Source organism: Anopheles gambiae, chromosome 2, assembly GCF_943734735.2.
Source record: "Anopheles gambiae chromosome 2, idAnoGambNW_F1_1, whole genome shotgun sequence".
NCBI lineage: Eukaryota > Metazoa > Arthropoda > Insecta > Diptera > Culicidae > Anopheles > Anopheles gambiae.
Genome location: NC_064601.1, coordinates 21,199,752 through 21,217,443, shown reverse-complemented (window position 1 = coordinate 21,217,443; position 17,692 = coordinate 21,199,752). Strand labels below are relative to the sequence as shown.

At 46.6% G+C, this 17,692-nt stretch overlaps 1 protein-coding gene across 1 annotated transcript; it reads left to right on the top strand.

Annotated features, from left to right (window-relative positions):
• The first annotated feature begins 820 nt into the window (after nt 1-820).
• On the top strand, nt 821-15,524 carry LOC1273519 (vertebrate ancient opsin). Its single transcript, XM_061646481.1, has 6 exons — nt 821-1,979; nt 3,978-4,371; nt 5,730-5,889; nt 11,009-11,204; nt 13,707-13,839; nt 14,008-15,524. Exons 2-6 carry the CDS (start codon nt 4,156-4,158, stop codon nt 14,737-14,739), a joined length of 1,437 nt encoding a protein of 478 aa, XP_061502465.1. The 5' UTR covers nt 821-1,979; nt 3,978-4,155; the 3' UTR covers nt 14,740-15,524.
• The last annotated feature ends 2,168 nt before the right edge of the window (nt 15,525-17,692 follow it).

Genomic DNA, 17,692 nt, shown 5'->3' with positions numbered 1-17,692 from the left:
CTCATATTCCGTGTACACAAAAAATGTCATGAGCAAACCAAGATGTTTTGTTGTCTACCGGCATTCCCTTCTACGGAACGATAATTCTGTGTGATTGCATCAATCAAATGTACTTACCTGTAAACGAATGCTCCCAATTGTTAGAATTTATCTTCTCACTACGCTGGAAGTGAAAATTTAAGGCGTACGCGTATCCTCGTACTTGTTTGCTTCTTTATCGCAACCACTTCCCACATTCAGCACGAACACGATCCGAGACCCGAGTACTAGGATCGTGCATGACGATGGTCGAGGTATCTCACAGCATCCGGCAAAGTTCATCCCTCGCTAGTGAAGCTTCTCTCTTTGCCAGCAGCACGCGCGAGTGTCGGCTCGGTACGCTTCAGCATCTGAGTTATGTCGGGTTTGCAATTCCTAGTGTAACGCACACTTCCATCCTGTCTGCGAACGAAGTCACTGTTACTGGCACTGAAGCCACTGGCACTGTTACGGCCGATCCAATAGGTTCTTGATACAGGAATGATCGCGTCAGGCATTAGCTTTTTGTTAATAGCAATAATATCGCTACACTTTACGCGCTAAAGCATGCATAGAAAATAAAACTGTTTTTCTATTAACGAAAACCCCGTTACATTTTACAAAACACATTCAAGCTTATGTTTGCTGACGAGAAAAAACCTAAGAACCTTGGTCTCTCACCGAAGCGCCCACAAACGCAACACACCCACCACGCGAACGGCACGCGCGCGCGAAACGTGGCTGCGTACGAAATGTGTTACCAAAGGTCAAGTTCAGTGCGCGTTTGGCAGCGTACGGTCCGCGCAAAGGACGAAAGGCCACTGGCGGCGTGGTTTGCCCGCTCCAAGGAGCAACAATATCGCCCACCTTTGGTCCACACCCGCACACAGATTGTGCTTTACCTTTTTCCACTGCATACGCCACTCGTGGCGCGTTTCGTGCGAGCGAGGACCGAAACTCCAAAAACCTCACAATGTGACGCCCATCTCGGGCCACTGAAGACGCTCACAAGAAGCTGATGAATTCGGGCTGCGACGAAACGCGCGTGGGTACAAAATATGTATTTTATTAGAGCTCGCACCGACACGGATCGGTTCAGTCTCGTGCCGGATGCTGTAACGGATCGTGATGCCGTGCAGTGATGCTGCTGCTGACGGTTGCTTCCGGTTGCCAGCTTCCCAGCACCCTTAGCCAAATTGAGGCGGAAGAGTTTCTTACACGACTTTATGTGAGTGATACCGGTACCGATTCGAGTGCGATTGGTTTTTGTTAAATGTAGCGTAAAAATTACGGTTCAACCTCGCAAAGTGCATAGTTTGTTCGGGTGGTTAAGTTTAATTGTGGTCTTTTGTATGCCGTTTGTGTATTGTGTTTTGTGTATGTGTGTGTGTGTGTTAGTTATTTAAAAGTGCCTTAAGAAAGTACGTTTCCCACCTGATTTGAAACGTGTCTTAAAACGTCCCCGAGCACGACATTCCGCTATACTTTTGCTACGAGGTGATGCTAATCGGCCTGACACGTTAGCGCTACCAGTGTCTGCAGTACTAGCTACAGCGGAAGACACTGCGGGAAGGAGTGTCGAAGCATTTTTGGTAACGGAAACTCTACTCTTCCAGTCTACTTACAAACGATAGGCTGTACAAAAATAGGCGCAAAATGTGCCCGAAGATAAAAGCGGTCCCGTGGAACCGACATTTTGTGCGATGTGAAAGAATTTAATTTACATTTCCTGTGAACTGATCGGTGACTAGGCACGGTGGTGGTGATGGTGGTGGTGCGAGCAGTGATGTACTCTATCCTTAACATATGGCCCAACAACCGTGCCTAACCAACGAACGGTGTACGGGTTTCGCGAACAAGAAAACACACCCAAAGCAAACGATGGACCAAAAATGTTTTCACAAGCCTGGTTAGCACATTCGTCGCTCTACCACCCTGCTGCACAGTGCCAGTTGGACCAGGTAAGCTCGGAACAAGCTCGCTTTTCCAGTGGAGGATGGCGAGTGCTGCTTTCGCTGCTGTGAAGATGGATGCCCCGAGCTTGGAAAATTGTCAAATTGGGGAAGGTGATAAAGACTGTAATTGAATCGCAGATTTTACTGTGCGTGTCACGTGATGTGTCGCTTGGTTCGGCAAGGATGACACCCTGCAGGCCATAAAACCATACCGTCTCGTACCTTTTTCCGAACCCCTTTTTTGTGCTGGTGGCCAGTAAGAGCTGCTAGAGAGAACATTGCGATAGCGCCTGGCATTAAAAATTAACCGCAGCTCGTAAAATTGTCTGCACAAATTAAACTGATTAATAATACCGCCCAGTTGATTATGCTATGCGTTGCAAACAAACAAACTAAAGAAAGAAGCAGACACGTAAATAATGCAACACATATTAACCGCAAAGCACCGCAGATCCCACTGTACAGATTGCCCTATATTGCACGCTCAAAGAATGATGGCCAAAAATTACGGAGCTCCCGGTCGTTTGTTTGCGTAATTATGGTACAGTTTTTAGTAAGTGACCATCTTAAACGCCCTTATTTATGAGATCATAGTGCTCGAAACCAATTAGCTATTAGCCGAAGGCCCAATTTCACTTTAGCGATGATGAATATGTCTGGCCTGCGATGGAACACGATAGATGGGGCAACCTCCCGGGATAAGGTTTTACCCCTTTTTTCTTCTTTCCGCCACGCTGGACGATGGGAAGCTCTCATTTTTAATAAGTAATAAGGGCGTACAGCACATCAAAGAGAAGTTTTTTTTATTCTAATAACTTTTTCTAATGCTTCAAGCGATAACTATGCTGTCCACAGCTTTAAATCGTAAAAGCCCCTACAAATAAAGCGGTTTGCTCTTTAATGTTTCGACTCGACTTGAAAAATTTGCAACATTTATCAACCTAAGACATTTTTCCAAGCAACAGAACCAGTTGACACAGTACGCAGTTGCTTGAAAATGGCACTCCAGTGTCAAGAGAAAACAGTAAATCGACATTTAAATAAGACGCTTATGCCAGCCCACAGCGAAAGAAAACAATTTGCCTGTGAAAACTGAGCGAATTAACAGCATGACGAAATGCGCCCCAAAACGAACGACTAATTTGTAAAACAGACAATGGAACGAGCCATCTTTCAGCGTGACAAGTCTGCATTAGGAGCTGCAGTTTTCACGAACGAATACCAGATGGTTGCTAAACTTTTCTTGCCTTACATTCGCTCCCTTACTATGCTATGCTCACTTCATTTATTAACTTAAACACGGCATCGTGCTGCAAAATGAGCTTGACAGCCTGCGTTTTTGCTACCGTTGACAAAACACACACAAACCAGCCCAGCTCGTCTGCGGATACTTTGGAGCCACGGGAAAACTCACGGGTTCACCATGCCGCTGCGATGTTCCCGGGAGAATTCCTACCCGGATTGTGAAATAATGATTAAAATGTCTTGCGGTCACGGGTAAGAATTAATATGACTTTTCTGCCCCGAACAGGAAGTTCCTGTGCTGTAAAATAAAAAAAAGTTGATCGGATTATTTTGCACGGCACATTGGGCTGTGACTTTGGGTCTGTGTGTTTGTATGTGTGCGTGCGTTTGAACTTGCAACATTTTCCTTTTTTTTTACAAAGAAAATAGGAAACAAAGCTCTTAAGGAAAAAAACCACTTTGCGTGCTTTTCCGAAAGGTCGACCCACAGCACTAATAAACAAAAAGCTGCCTGCTAGCCTATAGCAACACCATTCAAACAAGAATGACAATATGCTGCGCACCTTCTTAAAGCAGTACTTCACACCATTCAATCGTTGCTACGCAACAGAGTTCGTCTTGAAGATTCTATTTCTGGCCGGTCTGGCTGCTACCCCACTTAAAGCTCGGGCTATACACCTTCCCGGTACACCGAGTTCGTTCGTTCGTTCGTACGTACGGCCCATCTGCTAACGATATGATACTTCTCCAACCGTACAGATTGTCTGCAGCGCTTGCAACGGATCAGCAAGCGGGAATCCGTGCCCTCCTATCGCGCCGGAGAGTATGAAACTGTCAAGTGCGTCACCCTCGTTTGCAGCCCGCACGCTCGAGTAGGTGCCGAACGGTGTTGTGCACAGCCCCCCCCCCCCCCCCCCCCCCTCCCTGGCAGCACCTGATGCCGGGACGCTTCACGCCGTGCACGGATCATCGCTGGCAGGATGTAGCACCGAAGATGTACGACGTCACCGATGCTGCCGCGATCAATTCCGACCACCAGGAGCTGATGGCACCGTGGGCCTACAATGGTGCCGCCGTGACACTGTTCTTCATCGGGTTTTTCGGATTTTTCCTCAACATCTTCGTTATTGCCCTCATGTACAAGGACGTGCAGGTAAGAGCACTAGGACGGGGGGGGGAGGAAGGGTGGCAGTGAACACCATTTGGTGCCCTGTGAAAGCACAAAATGAGGAGTTACTCGTGTGTGTGTGTGTGTGTGTGTGTGTGTGTGTGTGTGGGGGTTTGTGTGTGCGAGGAGTGTTCGCATCCAGCCAACAAACGGTGTTGACCGTACGGTCGTAACGCGCTCGACCTGGTCAGTATTGCAGGGAAAGACACCGTAGCAGTCTGCCGGGAGGGAAAATCGCGAGCGGGGGCAACCGGTTACGCCCTTATGCAAACTTTCTGCCCAACATATGTCCAATTATTCCTTGTATTTCTAACGAGAAGTGGATGCTTCAGTAGCGTACAGCGTACCCGTTTGCGGTGGTCTTTCAATGCTGCATCAATTTGTGTTCTTTTTTTTTGTTTAGCATGAATTTAATGGCTGATCGGTAGTGTGTGTGTGTGTGTGTGTGTGTGTGTGTGTGTGTGTGTGTGTGTGTGTGTGTGTGTGTGTGTGTGTGTGTGTGTGTGAAAGAGAGAGAGAGAGAGAGATAAAGGTAGCGAAAAGCTCATCCCACTATGAAAACTTTGAAGGGCTACAGTCGAGTGCGGTCTACTTATTTTACCAGGAAGTCCTCAAACATACAAACATAAATGTAAATTTGCTGACCCACGCTGAACATTGTAAAAGAAAACAAAAATCAATCCATTACTTTGTTGTTTTTTTTTGCGTAACCATTATTTTATTGGACGGCAGCTACGTGTAATACTATTTGGAATTTTAATAGCAACTCACTATGATGCTGGATAGACTGATGCTCGACATAAATAGCCTTCAGGCGTATCGAAAGCAACCCTTGAGGTCTGCAAAACAGTAACAACGTAAAAATTAGCCTCTTTTGTTACAGACATTGCTTACATTGAGGGGCATTTGTTTTAGGGTCCAAAATGTATGCTAGCTTTGCAACAAAACGCCTGAAGGTTATGCATTGCAGGCACAGCCCTGCATGCTTCGTGTGTCGTTGCACAACTTCCACATAGGTAAAGTTCTCTTTGCGATGCCTGTGCAATGTAGTCAAAAGGAAAAAAACCCTTGAAGTTATTTTATAAAAGACACACATTTCTTACACATGATGCGAACCGTACCCGATTTGTTGTTACTCTCCATGCCACTTTTCTACGCCCATTCGGCCAAAACATGATTAACATTTTAACACATTGATCATTCTTTCCTGTTCCTTTCTTCCGTTCAATGTCATTCTTTTCTTTTCTTTATCTCTCTATCTCACACTCTCTCTCTCTCTCTATCTCTCTCTCTCTCTCTCTCTCTCTTTCTCTCTTTCTCTCTCTCTATTGATCTCTTTTCAGCTATGGACACCGATGAACATCATCCTATTCAATCTGGTCTGTTCCGACTTTTCCGTATCGATCATCGGCAATCCGCTTACGCTGACGTCCGCCATCTCCCACCGGTGGCTGTACGGGAAAAGTATATGTGTGGCATACGGATTCTTCATGTCCCTGTTAGGTAAGGTATAGGGCAAACCGGTATTAGATTGGACTACGGCATCCACACCACAAACAACACAAAAAACGCTAATCATTTCTTCAAATTGTCGTCGGACCGGACGTTCCGTTTTCCCGGTACAAAGGACGACTGAGCTCGATTACTTGGTATCGATTTGTTGACACAAAGCATGCCGATACAGCCAGGCGATACAAACCCCATTTGGACGCTGCTCATCGCATAAGTTCGACGCTCGTCGCAGCATAATGTAAGATGGAAGCCAAACCCACGCCACCAACATCGACGGGGGCTGTACCGTGGCGAAAAACTCTTTCTAAATTTATTCAACAATCACCATCAAAGACAAGTGGAGCCGTTTGGCCATGTTTCTTTGTCCGCTTGGCGCTTTCTGCCGCACGACTGTTGCTCCCCAGCGTCAGCGGCAACGAGCTCGTTACCTCCCCCAGAACCAACCCCCTCGGTGATAATATCGAAAATATGCAAAATCGCTCCCTCCCCTCCGTTTAATGTGAAGCATAATTGCGTCTCCATTTATTCCTGCCCTGCAGGTAGAATGATTAATGCGAACGTGGGAAGGAGGAGGATAATGCTAACCGAAAAGAGAGAAAAAAAACAGATCGGTATATATGTTCAAAAGTATCGACGAGCGCACCGGGCAAGTCACCGTTGATTATAATATTTTAACCTTGCCATCATCGGGTCGAGCCGGGTGCGAGAAAATTTACACAATTTTCCTGCCCAAGAAGGGCGGGAAATATCACCTCTCCCTCGCTTTGACCCCCCCCCCCCCTCCTCCCCTCTCCCCGCCTGTTATCCAAGGCAGCTTGGTGAGAGTTTTTTCACACGCGGTACGGCTGCCCACCTAAAAATGTAAATGGACGCGCTGTCGAGCAGATAATCCTGAACTAAACTCGTTCTCGAACAAGTTTATGGGCTGTTCAATTGGATTCTTCCATGGTCCATTGCTTCCACCATGCTAATGCATCACGATTCAATTGCGAAGTGCGAAGCAAGAAGTGGTTTGAATAAATTACTCTCCCTAATGTTCCCAAGAATGGACAGGAAAGCTCCAAGTTTCACCCCCTACGCTTGCAAAGGTCTGGAAGCCTGCAAGGCACTACCGGCGCGAAAAGCTCGAGGAAGCGCTTCACTCACTTTAAGCTATTAATCAGTAAAATTGGGCGAAGTACATTTACATCCATCTTCATATTACACGCTTCATCATCGAGCCAAACCCCCGCCAAACGGTGGTTCGGGTGCCACATTGCAAATCATCCGGGTAAGCGAACAGCCGCTAGTTAATTGATACGAACGCTGCACACCAACTACCAACGAAAAAAAACAAGCATGGTACACAATCAAGCGCAAATGGAAAAAAACAACGGTGCCGCACTGGGCCACCACGTGATATCGAAATTGATATTGATGTGCGGTATTGGAGAAGAAACGCAGCATCCACCATCGGGGCACTCACTCACACCCAAGGGAACGACGCACTTCCGACGCGAGCTCCAAATTAATCTGCACCGTAATCCGACGCGAAGTGATTTCCATTTCCTAATGCGATTAAGCGAGCTCGGGGCACGGGGAAAAACATACACGCGATTTGTGTGCGAGTCTTGCGATTTGATCGTTGTTCTTTTGTATGCCTCGCTGACGTTTGTCAGCATTTTGTCGCTTGTGCTCGGCAATGTGTACGCTCAAGCACGACGCAATCTGGGCAAACTCGGGCTCTCGAAGTCGTACTTGAGCCTAAAAATAATGTCAATCGATTATCGAGATTTTTTATCATTCATTTTACGCCACACACACACACACACACCACGCTCGTAAAGCGTATCAAATACCAGTGGCGGTGCATGAACAAACAGTAACGACTTCTGTCGTAAAAATTGTGACATTTCATCATTTTTCGCAGATCGAACCTCGGCAGAGTCTACTGAGAAGACGCAGGACGCAGTTGAGGGAATATTTGCGAGCTTATCGTTTTTCAATTTCGACCACCGAAAACGTGTACGCTCCTACTCCTTTGCCCTTTGCTTTGCACACTTTCTCCGTCCCACTCTCGATTTCTGCGTGCCCCCTAGCCCCCCGTCAGGCTCATTAGAAGTTCAATCCGATTATGGATTAGAGATCGGTGCTTTCATCGGTTCGTTGGGGACTCCTTTTATTGGTACTTTCGCCCACGACAAACGGTAATGGGAAGGAAGGGGCGAACGAGCAAACCCATTGCGATTCCCGTACAACGACCACGACGCACTGCCAGAGAAATCGCAAAGCCCCGTCTGACTTGCTTGGCCGCGCGCGATAGTCGAACGCAAATCAGCCCGTCATCATCATCGGCCCGGCCATGCACGATGTTCGAGTGGGGTTTTCCGACCGACGGTACAGGGTACTAACTTTTGCTTTGCACTCCCCCTTTGGAAGCGCCCCTGCCAGCGGGTGTGGGTGGGGAAAATCAACTTTGTAAACGAAGCGCTTTTTGGTTTCACAGAAACACAGGCACAAACTGTTTTGCAATTTTATTTCATGCAAACTACACCCTGCTTCGCTTTTCCGGCAACAGTTTCAATTTTTCCGCTTCTCCTTGGCCTTCCAACTCACCACTCTTCTTCGCTCTTCACAAAAAAAAAACAGTCACTCGATCCTGCCCAACCGTGAAACACAAACACACACACACACACACAAGCAAACAGAACATCATCCCTTCGGGGGGTAAATTATTCCATCAATTGGAATAACCGGGAATAACGGTTTCCAACACGACAACACGGTGAGAACGGATCCGAGCGGCCGTGTGCCGAGCGTCCCTTGCCGAGCAGAAATGAGGAGGGTGTGAAAACTCCCGAACGCAAGAAAACATCCCACGCGGGTGGGCAAAGTCGGCGTCCGTTTTCCGATCGATAAACATTTCCCTTTTTTTCTACGGGGTTGGCTTTTGTCACTTTCGATCGAAAGTCATACCCGCGAGCCATCTCGCCAACTGCCGAGATTTGGGTGGTCGACCGGGCTCCATTTACATGGTTTGCAGCAATACGGCGACTGGGGTGTTTCTTCGCAGTTTGGCAATGTAACCACGACTATCGGTGTGGTGGTAGTGACTGAATGAAGCACCAATTACACGAAAAATCCATCAAACTTGATCCGCAGCTTGGGAGGCTGTATGCGTTACAGGTGTAGGTACATGTGGAGGACGAAGGTTACAAGCTAGCAAGAAATGTTCAAGAGTCAAATCGGAAACTACTCTAATAACCAGATTCAGTTTAAAAAACGGAAAAGTTGGGATGAGTTCCAAAACCGGTATGGGTTCAGTATCAATTCCAAGTTCAGACCCAACTCCAGAATCGAATCAGTTCGGGATAAGTTCCAGATCCGGTATGGGTTGGTACACAGTTCTAGGACCAGGAATCGATTCGTGAACGTTTCAAGGACCGATATAAGTACAATATCTATTCCAGGACCGTTATGGGTTCTCTCGATATGCCTGATGGATTTTAGGGACACCTGGGAATAGCGTTACGAAGCCTTGTAACCGGGCCAAATGAACCAGTCTATATTCAAGCCGGTCTTGTGGTACAGTCTTCAACTCGAACGACCTAACAACCTGCGCGTTATGGGTTTAGGTCCTGAATGGACCGCGTGCCGCCATACGTGAGACTGACTATCCTGCTATGGGGGGGTAATCCAAAAGTCATTGAAAGCCAAGCCCACAAGCGATACAGGCAGGCAGGCCTTGACCGACAACGGTTGCTGAGCCAAAGAAGACAAAAATTCAAACTATTGTTTCAAACTAACTCAGTTTTTTGTATGGAGTTTGACAGTTGGAGGCTGAAATCATGTAAACACTCCATACAAAACCACACACAAAACTAGCCTGCAATTTTCAGTCTAGATTATTCTAGCCTCAAGGCTAGAATTAGATTCGAGTACCTGCTCGAAAAATGGCAAAACAAGGTGGTGTTTACATTTATCCCAAGGTGCATTAAAGAGATCTGGTGGATGGAATCCAAAATCAAAGTGCAGGTAGTCCAGGTGGTCTCATAGCATGTTTTTTATAAGCAAATTTGAATATCCATTTTTTGACAGAATGGGTGAAAACTTTTGTTCAAACAAGCTTTCTGGAGGCTTGACGAATACTCAAAACACTCTTAAAATCTTCATTCAGAAACAGAAGCGATAAAAATCAGCCTTCTAAATTCATACACCTTGCGATAAGCTCACCTGTATATTATACTCACTTAGATAGTTGCTCGAAAACTGCTGTACAATGCAAACAGCTGACAGGCTGAAATTTCAGCCTACGAACTTAAAACGGAAAGGACCCCATTGTGAATGGTCATAGGCGTCCAACCAAAATTAAAGCTAGGATTAAAATAGAAATAACATTTTCATTCACACAAACTGTTTGTTACCTTCAGCCTATCGGCATCCGTGTTTTGTACGCAACAGCTGATGCTGTTTTGATGTCACAACTTTAAGTTTCACGTCACAACTTTAAGTGTGGTCTGGTAGTTGTAATGTTTATATCAAAGGTGAACAGGAAAAACCATGTAACTTTTTCCCCCATTTTTCGCCCGTATTGCTCACTTTTTTCGAAATATGTTGCATCGATTGAATATTCGTCTACTTATATCGGTCTTCAAAGTACGAAGCCTAAAACAACGACTTTCTGTCCTGAAAATTCTTTGGCGTAGCATTATGGGAACACCTCGTATCAAACTGAAAACCAATAAGTAAACGCACCAACCACACAACCGTATCCGACATCCATCCAACAAACGCTGCAATTGCTCCCACGTACCCAAATCCTCGCTATGTGGAAAGGAATCCCACTAATGTGTACGCTACCAATGGCGCAATACAATTTCACACATCTCATCTATTAGCATTTAACGCTCCACGCATAACCCACGTGCAATTGTTTCAACGAGCGTGTAGTCAACGCTTCGCCTATGATTGAAACATCCTTTCATGATTGTACGGGCCCTGCCCCACCGAATATGCGCAACTAAAAGGGCAATAGACAGCACAGAAGTGGTGTGCCGAATTGCCTGCTCCATCTCCCATCCTCGCTCTGTTTTCTCTACACCCCGAATGGTACTCCCGCTTTCTTTCACAGGAATCGCTTCAATTACAACCCTTACCGTGCTTTCGTACGAGCGGTTCTGTTTGATCAGCCGCCCATTCGCCGCCCAGAACCGGTCGAAGCAGGGCGCCTGCCTTGCCGTGCTGTTCATCTGGAGCTACTCGTTTGCCCTCACCTCGCCGCCCCTGTTCGGTTGGGGCGCCTACGTGAACGAGGCGGCGAACATAAGGTAAGACCCCACCGACTATTGACAAATTGACAAACACAGGCACCAACAAAACCGGCTACAAAAAGCGACCGAACAAAAGAGAACATAAAAAAACTGGAAGAAAAACCAACGAAAACGCGAACACAAGCAGCAAACACATTCACTTAAATTCGCTTTTCCGGAACATTGTCCTCACCGCGGGAGAAGCTTTATCAACCACCACCCTGCCCTTACACTTAACGAACCATTCCCATTATGATGGAATCCATTCATACTGCTTCGGTGCGCTGTTCGCTTTTGCCGCACCATAGAAAGGCACCACGGATGGAAGCTGGTTGGCCACAGGAAATCCGGAGGAAATCGGTTTTTTTTTTTATTTACTTTCACCCCGCATTTTCAAACCATTCTATCTCTTTCGCTCTCCATGCTCCATTTTACTGCACAACATAATCATTTGGCGTGCGGATAATAATTTCACCCGAAAATTGCTCCCACCGCCCATTGCGCTGGGAAGGTTCGGACGCACCGTTCGCAAGCTGCGGTGTAGCTGGGGAGCCACTCGATTACGCCACCCCGTTGTGACGGTTCACCCGAAGTGTGGAACACCCGGGAGTAGCCGGCAACGGTGAGCCGAACGTCAAACGCAGCCTTTATTAGCTTGAGGAGTTCGCTTTTCCCGCAATTTTCGGCACACAACTATGTCACCCCTTTTTGTGGGAAACTAATCCGGCCGACCGGCTGTGTGCATTCCACCGCACATGGAATCTGAACGCTGTGCGCCGATGAAATTTTCCACCCATTTGGTGTCCCCGGCATATGCTGCTTGAATGGCATCCACCACACACCACAGCACACGGGTTATAATCCTCCCGGTGGCGTTGTGAGCTGCCGGCCCCGTGATTTGATTCCATTTCAACGCTCCCATGGGGCACCTACCGGGCAGCCCTCCCGGTCGGACTGCGAAGCGTCGGACGACTCCGACATATATAAATCATGTAGCATCAGACTCCTTCACTGGAATAGTATCCTTTTCACTTTTCAACAGTACCTTGCCAAGGCCCCGGGTCTCGGGGTAGGCGTGTGCAAGCTTCCAGCAGCCTTCAAGGCCTTGAGCACTGTACCAATCTTCGACGGCTCAAGATCTCAAGATCCTATACTAAAGGGTATACTAAAGGGCAACTAGGCGGAGGTATTGGATCCTATTATGGTGGTTTGTAAGGATAATTGTGAGCAGTCGAACAGCCGCTCAGGCTGTACGGTTCGTTTGTTTCAATGTTTGCAAATAATTTGGTAACGTCCTCTCTCTGGGGCGTATTATTTGGAATTGAGGTTGTACGTTTATTGAGTCATTTTTGTTGTTGCTCTTGCTGAAGCGCTGAGTAATCAAAAGAATCAACTTGAATCTTTAAAAGCATTTATCTATGTCTAGGAATTTTCACTTCTTTTAAGTGCTTTCGATATGCTTTGTGTGATATATTTTGTTTTTGATCATTGTAGCATTCATTTATGTAGAAACTTGCATACCTATGAAACAAAAAAGAGAAAGATAGAGGGATAAACAGAGATGAGCGAATGTTAATATAGTCTCGGCAGAGCGATAGGTATGCCCCAGGACGCAGTGAAGAGCAAAGCATGTAGTAACGAACTGTAAAACCTGTCGTACAAAGTTACAGAAAAACAAACGTTGAATGTTCTTGCTGATCATTTCCCTGAATGAGCCAGGCTATTTTTGGTGTGGATAAATGATTTTTGGAACGCTGTGAATAAATTGTGAAATCGATGAAAAAATGTATACATACCTGGTTTCTAAGTGCCCTTCTTTAACTGTGCAGCGCTCTAGATACAGACAACTTTACTATCTCGTGTAACATACATAAGATAGAATTTACACACGCTGCCAGCGTTGTCTAAAGGCGGCTCCCACAACGAAGCTGCATGATGCAAAAGGTTTACATTACGCGTTCTCATTAGTGCCGGCTTTCCATTTTTCCTCAATTGATTGGCTGATTGATGTACATAATCAGCGTCCTACGTGCGATGACTTACTACCGGCTCGAACGCTTTCCCAGAAGGTGGCGCGTAATGTTTCTACAAAACAAATGGCAAGAAAACAGCACTGTTTGTAGAAACCTTCTAGCTAACCGAGCGGGTGGAATATTATAGAACATTTACTACGGGCCAGCACCCAAGGCCCACCGTCGCATGCCGTGCGTCAGCGAAGACAAACCATTGATAAACAGTGAAGAAATAATTGGGCTTGGGAAGCTTACTAAAAGCCTCTGCTTATCTCGTCCCAAAACCCCTCGCCTAACCATGTGCAACTCTTTCCACCGGCACTCTCGGCCGTTTTGACTGCCGTGTGGGCTTTTAACTTTTCCGAGTGGGTTTCCCCATTGATTGCAGTCCCTTCCATCGTAGCTTTTCCTCAGCCGGTGCATAAAATCATTGCCCCTGGCCAAATGTTGATTGATAACAGTGCCGTTCGCTTCTTGTTATTTCTTCCACATGGGCGTACCTACCAAGCTGCTCGGTGAACTGGGAGTCCCAGACGGCGAATGCAACGAGCTATATCATATTTCTCTTCATCTTCGGCTTGATACTCCCACTGGCAGTCATTATTTATAGCTACATCAACATCGTGCTCGAGATGCGTAAGGTAAGCCCTGTACGGTAGCCGGGTGGCTGGCGCCCACCCAATGCAAAGAGCATTGTGCCGGTCGTCGCATGAATGAAACGATCCGAGAGACAGCCTGCTTCTTATTTTCTTTTCTTATGCTAATACACACACACACACACACACACACACACACACACACACACACAGAACTCGGCACGTGTCGGGCGTGTAAACCGAGCGGAACGGCGTGTCACCTCGATGGTGGCCGTCATGATCGTCGCGTTCATGGTCGCCTGGACGCCGTACGCGATCTTCGCGCTGATCGAACAGTTCGGCCCGCCGGAGCTGATCGGCCCCGGGTTGGCCGTGCTGCCGGCGCTCGTCGCCAAATCGAGCATCTGCTACAACCCGATCATCTACGTCGGCATGAACACGCAGTTCCGGGCCGCGTTCTGGCGGATCCGGCGCTCGAACGGGGTGGCCGGCCAGCCGGACAGCAACAACACCAACAACAGCAACCGGGACAAGGAGTCGGCCCGCCACACGGCCAAGGAGGGGCTGGAGTGCAGCCTGGACTTTTGCCACTGGACGGTGCGGGGCACCCGGGTAAGCATATCGTCGGCCGAGCGGAATGTGCCCGCACCCGCCGCCCGTGAACGGTCGGGCGGCCACAGTGTGACGGGATCGAGGGAGGAATCACGTGACCGGCACGTGACGCTGAAAACGATGCTGAGCGTGGGGCCACGCTCGCCGTCCAGCGTGGCGCCGGTGGCGGCCGACTGCAGCACGACGGACGTGCCGACCAGCGGCGACGGCAGCGTCCGGATCGTGCGCCAGGACTCGGAACTATCTGTGATCCACGATGGTGGTGGTGGTGGTGGTGGTAGTAGTAGGGTACTCGTTATCAAATCGCAAAAGCCGCGGTCGAATATGTTGTAGCGTGTAAGGTAATCGGTATGGTTGTTTTTTTTATTACGTTTGCCCTATTAATCGATCCCGGATGCAGAGTTTAGGATTAGTGAACCATAGCTAGGATAGGGATAGTGGTGGGTAAGTAGTGGGATATGGTACCAGGTACTACCAACCACCTCCGAACGGTATGGCCGGTTTTGGAGAAGTCAGGTTTCAGGCGCGGCATCACGAGTGCTGCCGACGATATAGCTGCTGCAGTCCACGCGTTGCATCGATCCCGTGTAAAGCCGGGCCGGTGTTTGGAGCACGATTCTAAATTGCTCTTCCTTCACTGAAAGCGCGAGCCCCCTTTCAATGAGCGTCGAGGTAAATTTAAGCAATAAGCATCCACCAACAGCTACGAGCTAGTTAACTTTACGAGCAACTAATTTACCGCCCCGAATTCCTGCTGCAGCGTGAGCGCGATGTTCGCGGATAGTGTAATTAATAAGTAAAGTGAAAAATTCACCACAAAGCAAAACCCTCCCCCTCAAACTAAGACTGTAATTTGAAGCATTATTTATAGGATAGGCATGGGAAAGGATGGAAATTGTAAAACGATTTGTAAACTATTTGTCTCGCACGCGTGTACAGGTCAGTACTAATGCCTAACGTCAATGTAAATGCTGTCTCGGTGTTTGTCTGTCTGTCTGTGTGTGCGTAGTTTTCGTTTGCCATTTTGCTATGTATGATCCGCATTCTGTCAATTTAGAGGTATCTGGATGTATCAACAATAAAACCAAACGAATTCAGTACAAAGTAACGCTCAAGCACTCGCAATTGATTTATTATTCATTGTAAAATACAGATCGACATTGTAAATACAGATGCAAGATACAGTTTAGGTCGAAAAGCACTTGCTTCACTGTCACTATTGTATCATGAAAGAAAACCTACGTAAGCAAACTCGACTCTTTTTTACTATTATACTAGCTAGCCCGACAAACTGAACCATTCCAAACAAACTAAAATATTCCATTATTGCTTTGTTACTTGGTATAGTTGTATCGTGCCCGTATCCCCTCAGGATCCGATCATCGAATGTAAACCGCTAGGCACCTTACACCAAGTGTCAAAGTGCTGTATACAACACAACAACAATCCTGCTCTTTGTATGGGAGTTAGAAAATCGTTATTTAATTAAGTTTAGTGTAACATCTGAATGATTTTTAAATCTTAAAACCTATTCTCATACCACCATAAGGTGTGTGCGAAGTTTCGTTGAAAATGATCCAGCCGTTTCGGAGTTTGCTCGCAACAAACACCGTGACACGAGATTTTTATATATATAGATAGATTATTGTTATTTACTTTTATTCAGCTCATCTTTCCGTATACTATAGACGGGTTTTCAACTGTTGATATGACAACTGTTGAAAAACACCTCGCGAGCCTAAGTTAGAAAATCCTGTAAACTTGCAAGACATTTTGTTTTACCTATGTAACCCTAAAAACTACTTCAGATAAGACGTACACCGTCGAAGATTAATCTGGATTGCTCCGACCGCGCTGCAATATCCGTTTATTGGGCTTTAATTATTTTTCCTTCTTAAAACAAACAGTCTTTTTGTCTCATGTTTGAAACGGAAGAATTGCTTTAAAAAACATACAAAATGCCTTTTTCCCCCGCATAGCTTAAGCCATCTATGGCTGTACAAACCCTCCATTGTCCGTATCAGTTTCATCATTAATCTCAATGCAACCAGCTTCACATTTTAGCAAAAGTCCCTGGTGGGCAGCATCCCACCAAGCTAAAAATCCATGAAAGCTCTCTTTGGCGCACTTGAATCATGTTGAACTTTAACCCCGCATTGGAAAACTCCTAATTAATTTGTATTTTCTATACCCTCCCAAAAAGGGGTTCAATTCGACTGGTGAAGCACTCTTTAACAATATTTTTCAAAAAACCTCACTTAATGTAAAGCATGTAAGGACGGACATGTTTTTCTTTCGTTCCGTTTCTGTGACGTCTTGTGCAAGCAGCCGAGCTTTAACTGTGCTGTTTGTTTTTGGCTAGATGTACTGAAGAAGCAGATGCAACATTTTGTTAGTCTTTTAACTGTGTGTTATCTTAGCTTGCGCCAAAAAGGAACAGGCAAAACAGCCCACTGGCAAGCGCGTGTTTTAAGTTTGTTGTTTAATTTTCCCACATGGAGCAATTTCAGCTTTGCTAGAACATTCTAAGCAAACCAAAGAAGAGGAAGGAAAAATAGAAAAGAATAGAAAAAAGCCACCTAAAAGTAAACCAATCGTACGGCGAGTGGTTCAGCTTCGGCAAAAACGCACTCGACCGCCCCACCCGCTCCTTGCGTGCCATCGAAAGCTGATCGTCGTTTATGCAGCAGCCACATCAACATCAAAGATTAATGCTTCTGCCCACCCGATAGATAAAGCGGCATACCATTAAGCATGCTCGCGTATCATGATCGAGATGCTTCGCTTCGGGACGGTTCGCTAAGCAACGATATCTACGAGCACATTGATAAATATATTCCTCGCTGGCTTTTTTTTTTTTCTTAATGTCTATTTGTCGGCCAACATTTCTTACCGCCAACGTGTGTGATGTGTGCCGCGCGCGATTACGGCCACCTATGAACGACTTTAGATGAGATTAACGATAAGCATGTCGCTGCTTAACAGGACGATTCACATCGGTCTTCGTTGGCGCAACGGTTGACCACTAACCGGCGACATCTTCACCGCGTGAGTGAACCGAACGAAAACTGAACGAAAAAGATACGACACGCGAGTTAAAGTTTCCGTCTTTTTCCCGATTCCAGGAAAAAGCTTTTCAGCTGGCTCGCTTAACCCAAACGATTGATTCGGGTGAACACAACGCTATGAAGAGATTCGAAAGTTTTTCAGCCATCTACATCGTCGACCTTCCCGCAATTAAGATACTAGAAGATGCTGGAAGTAGTAGTAACTGCTACTAAACCCG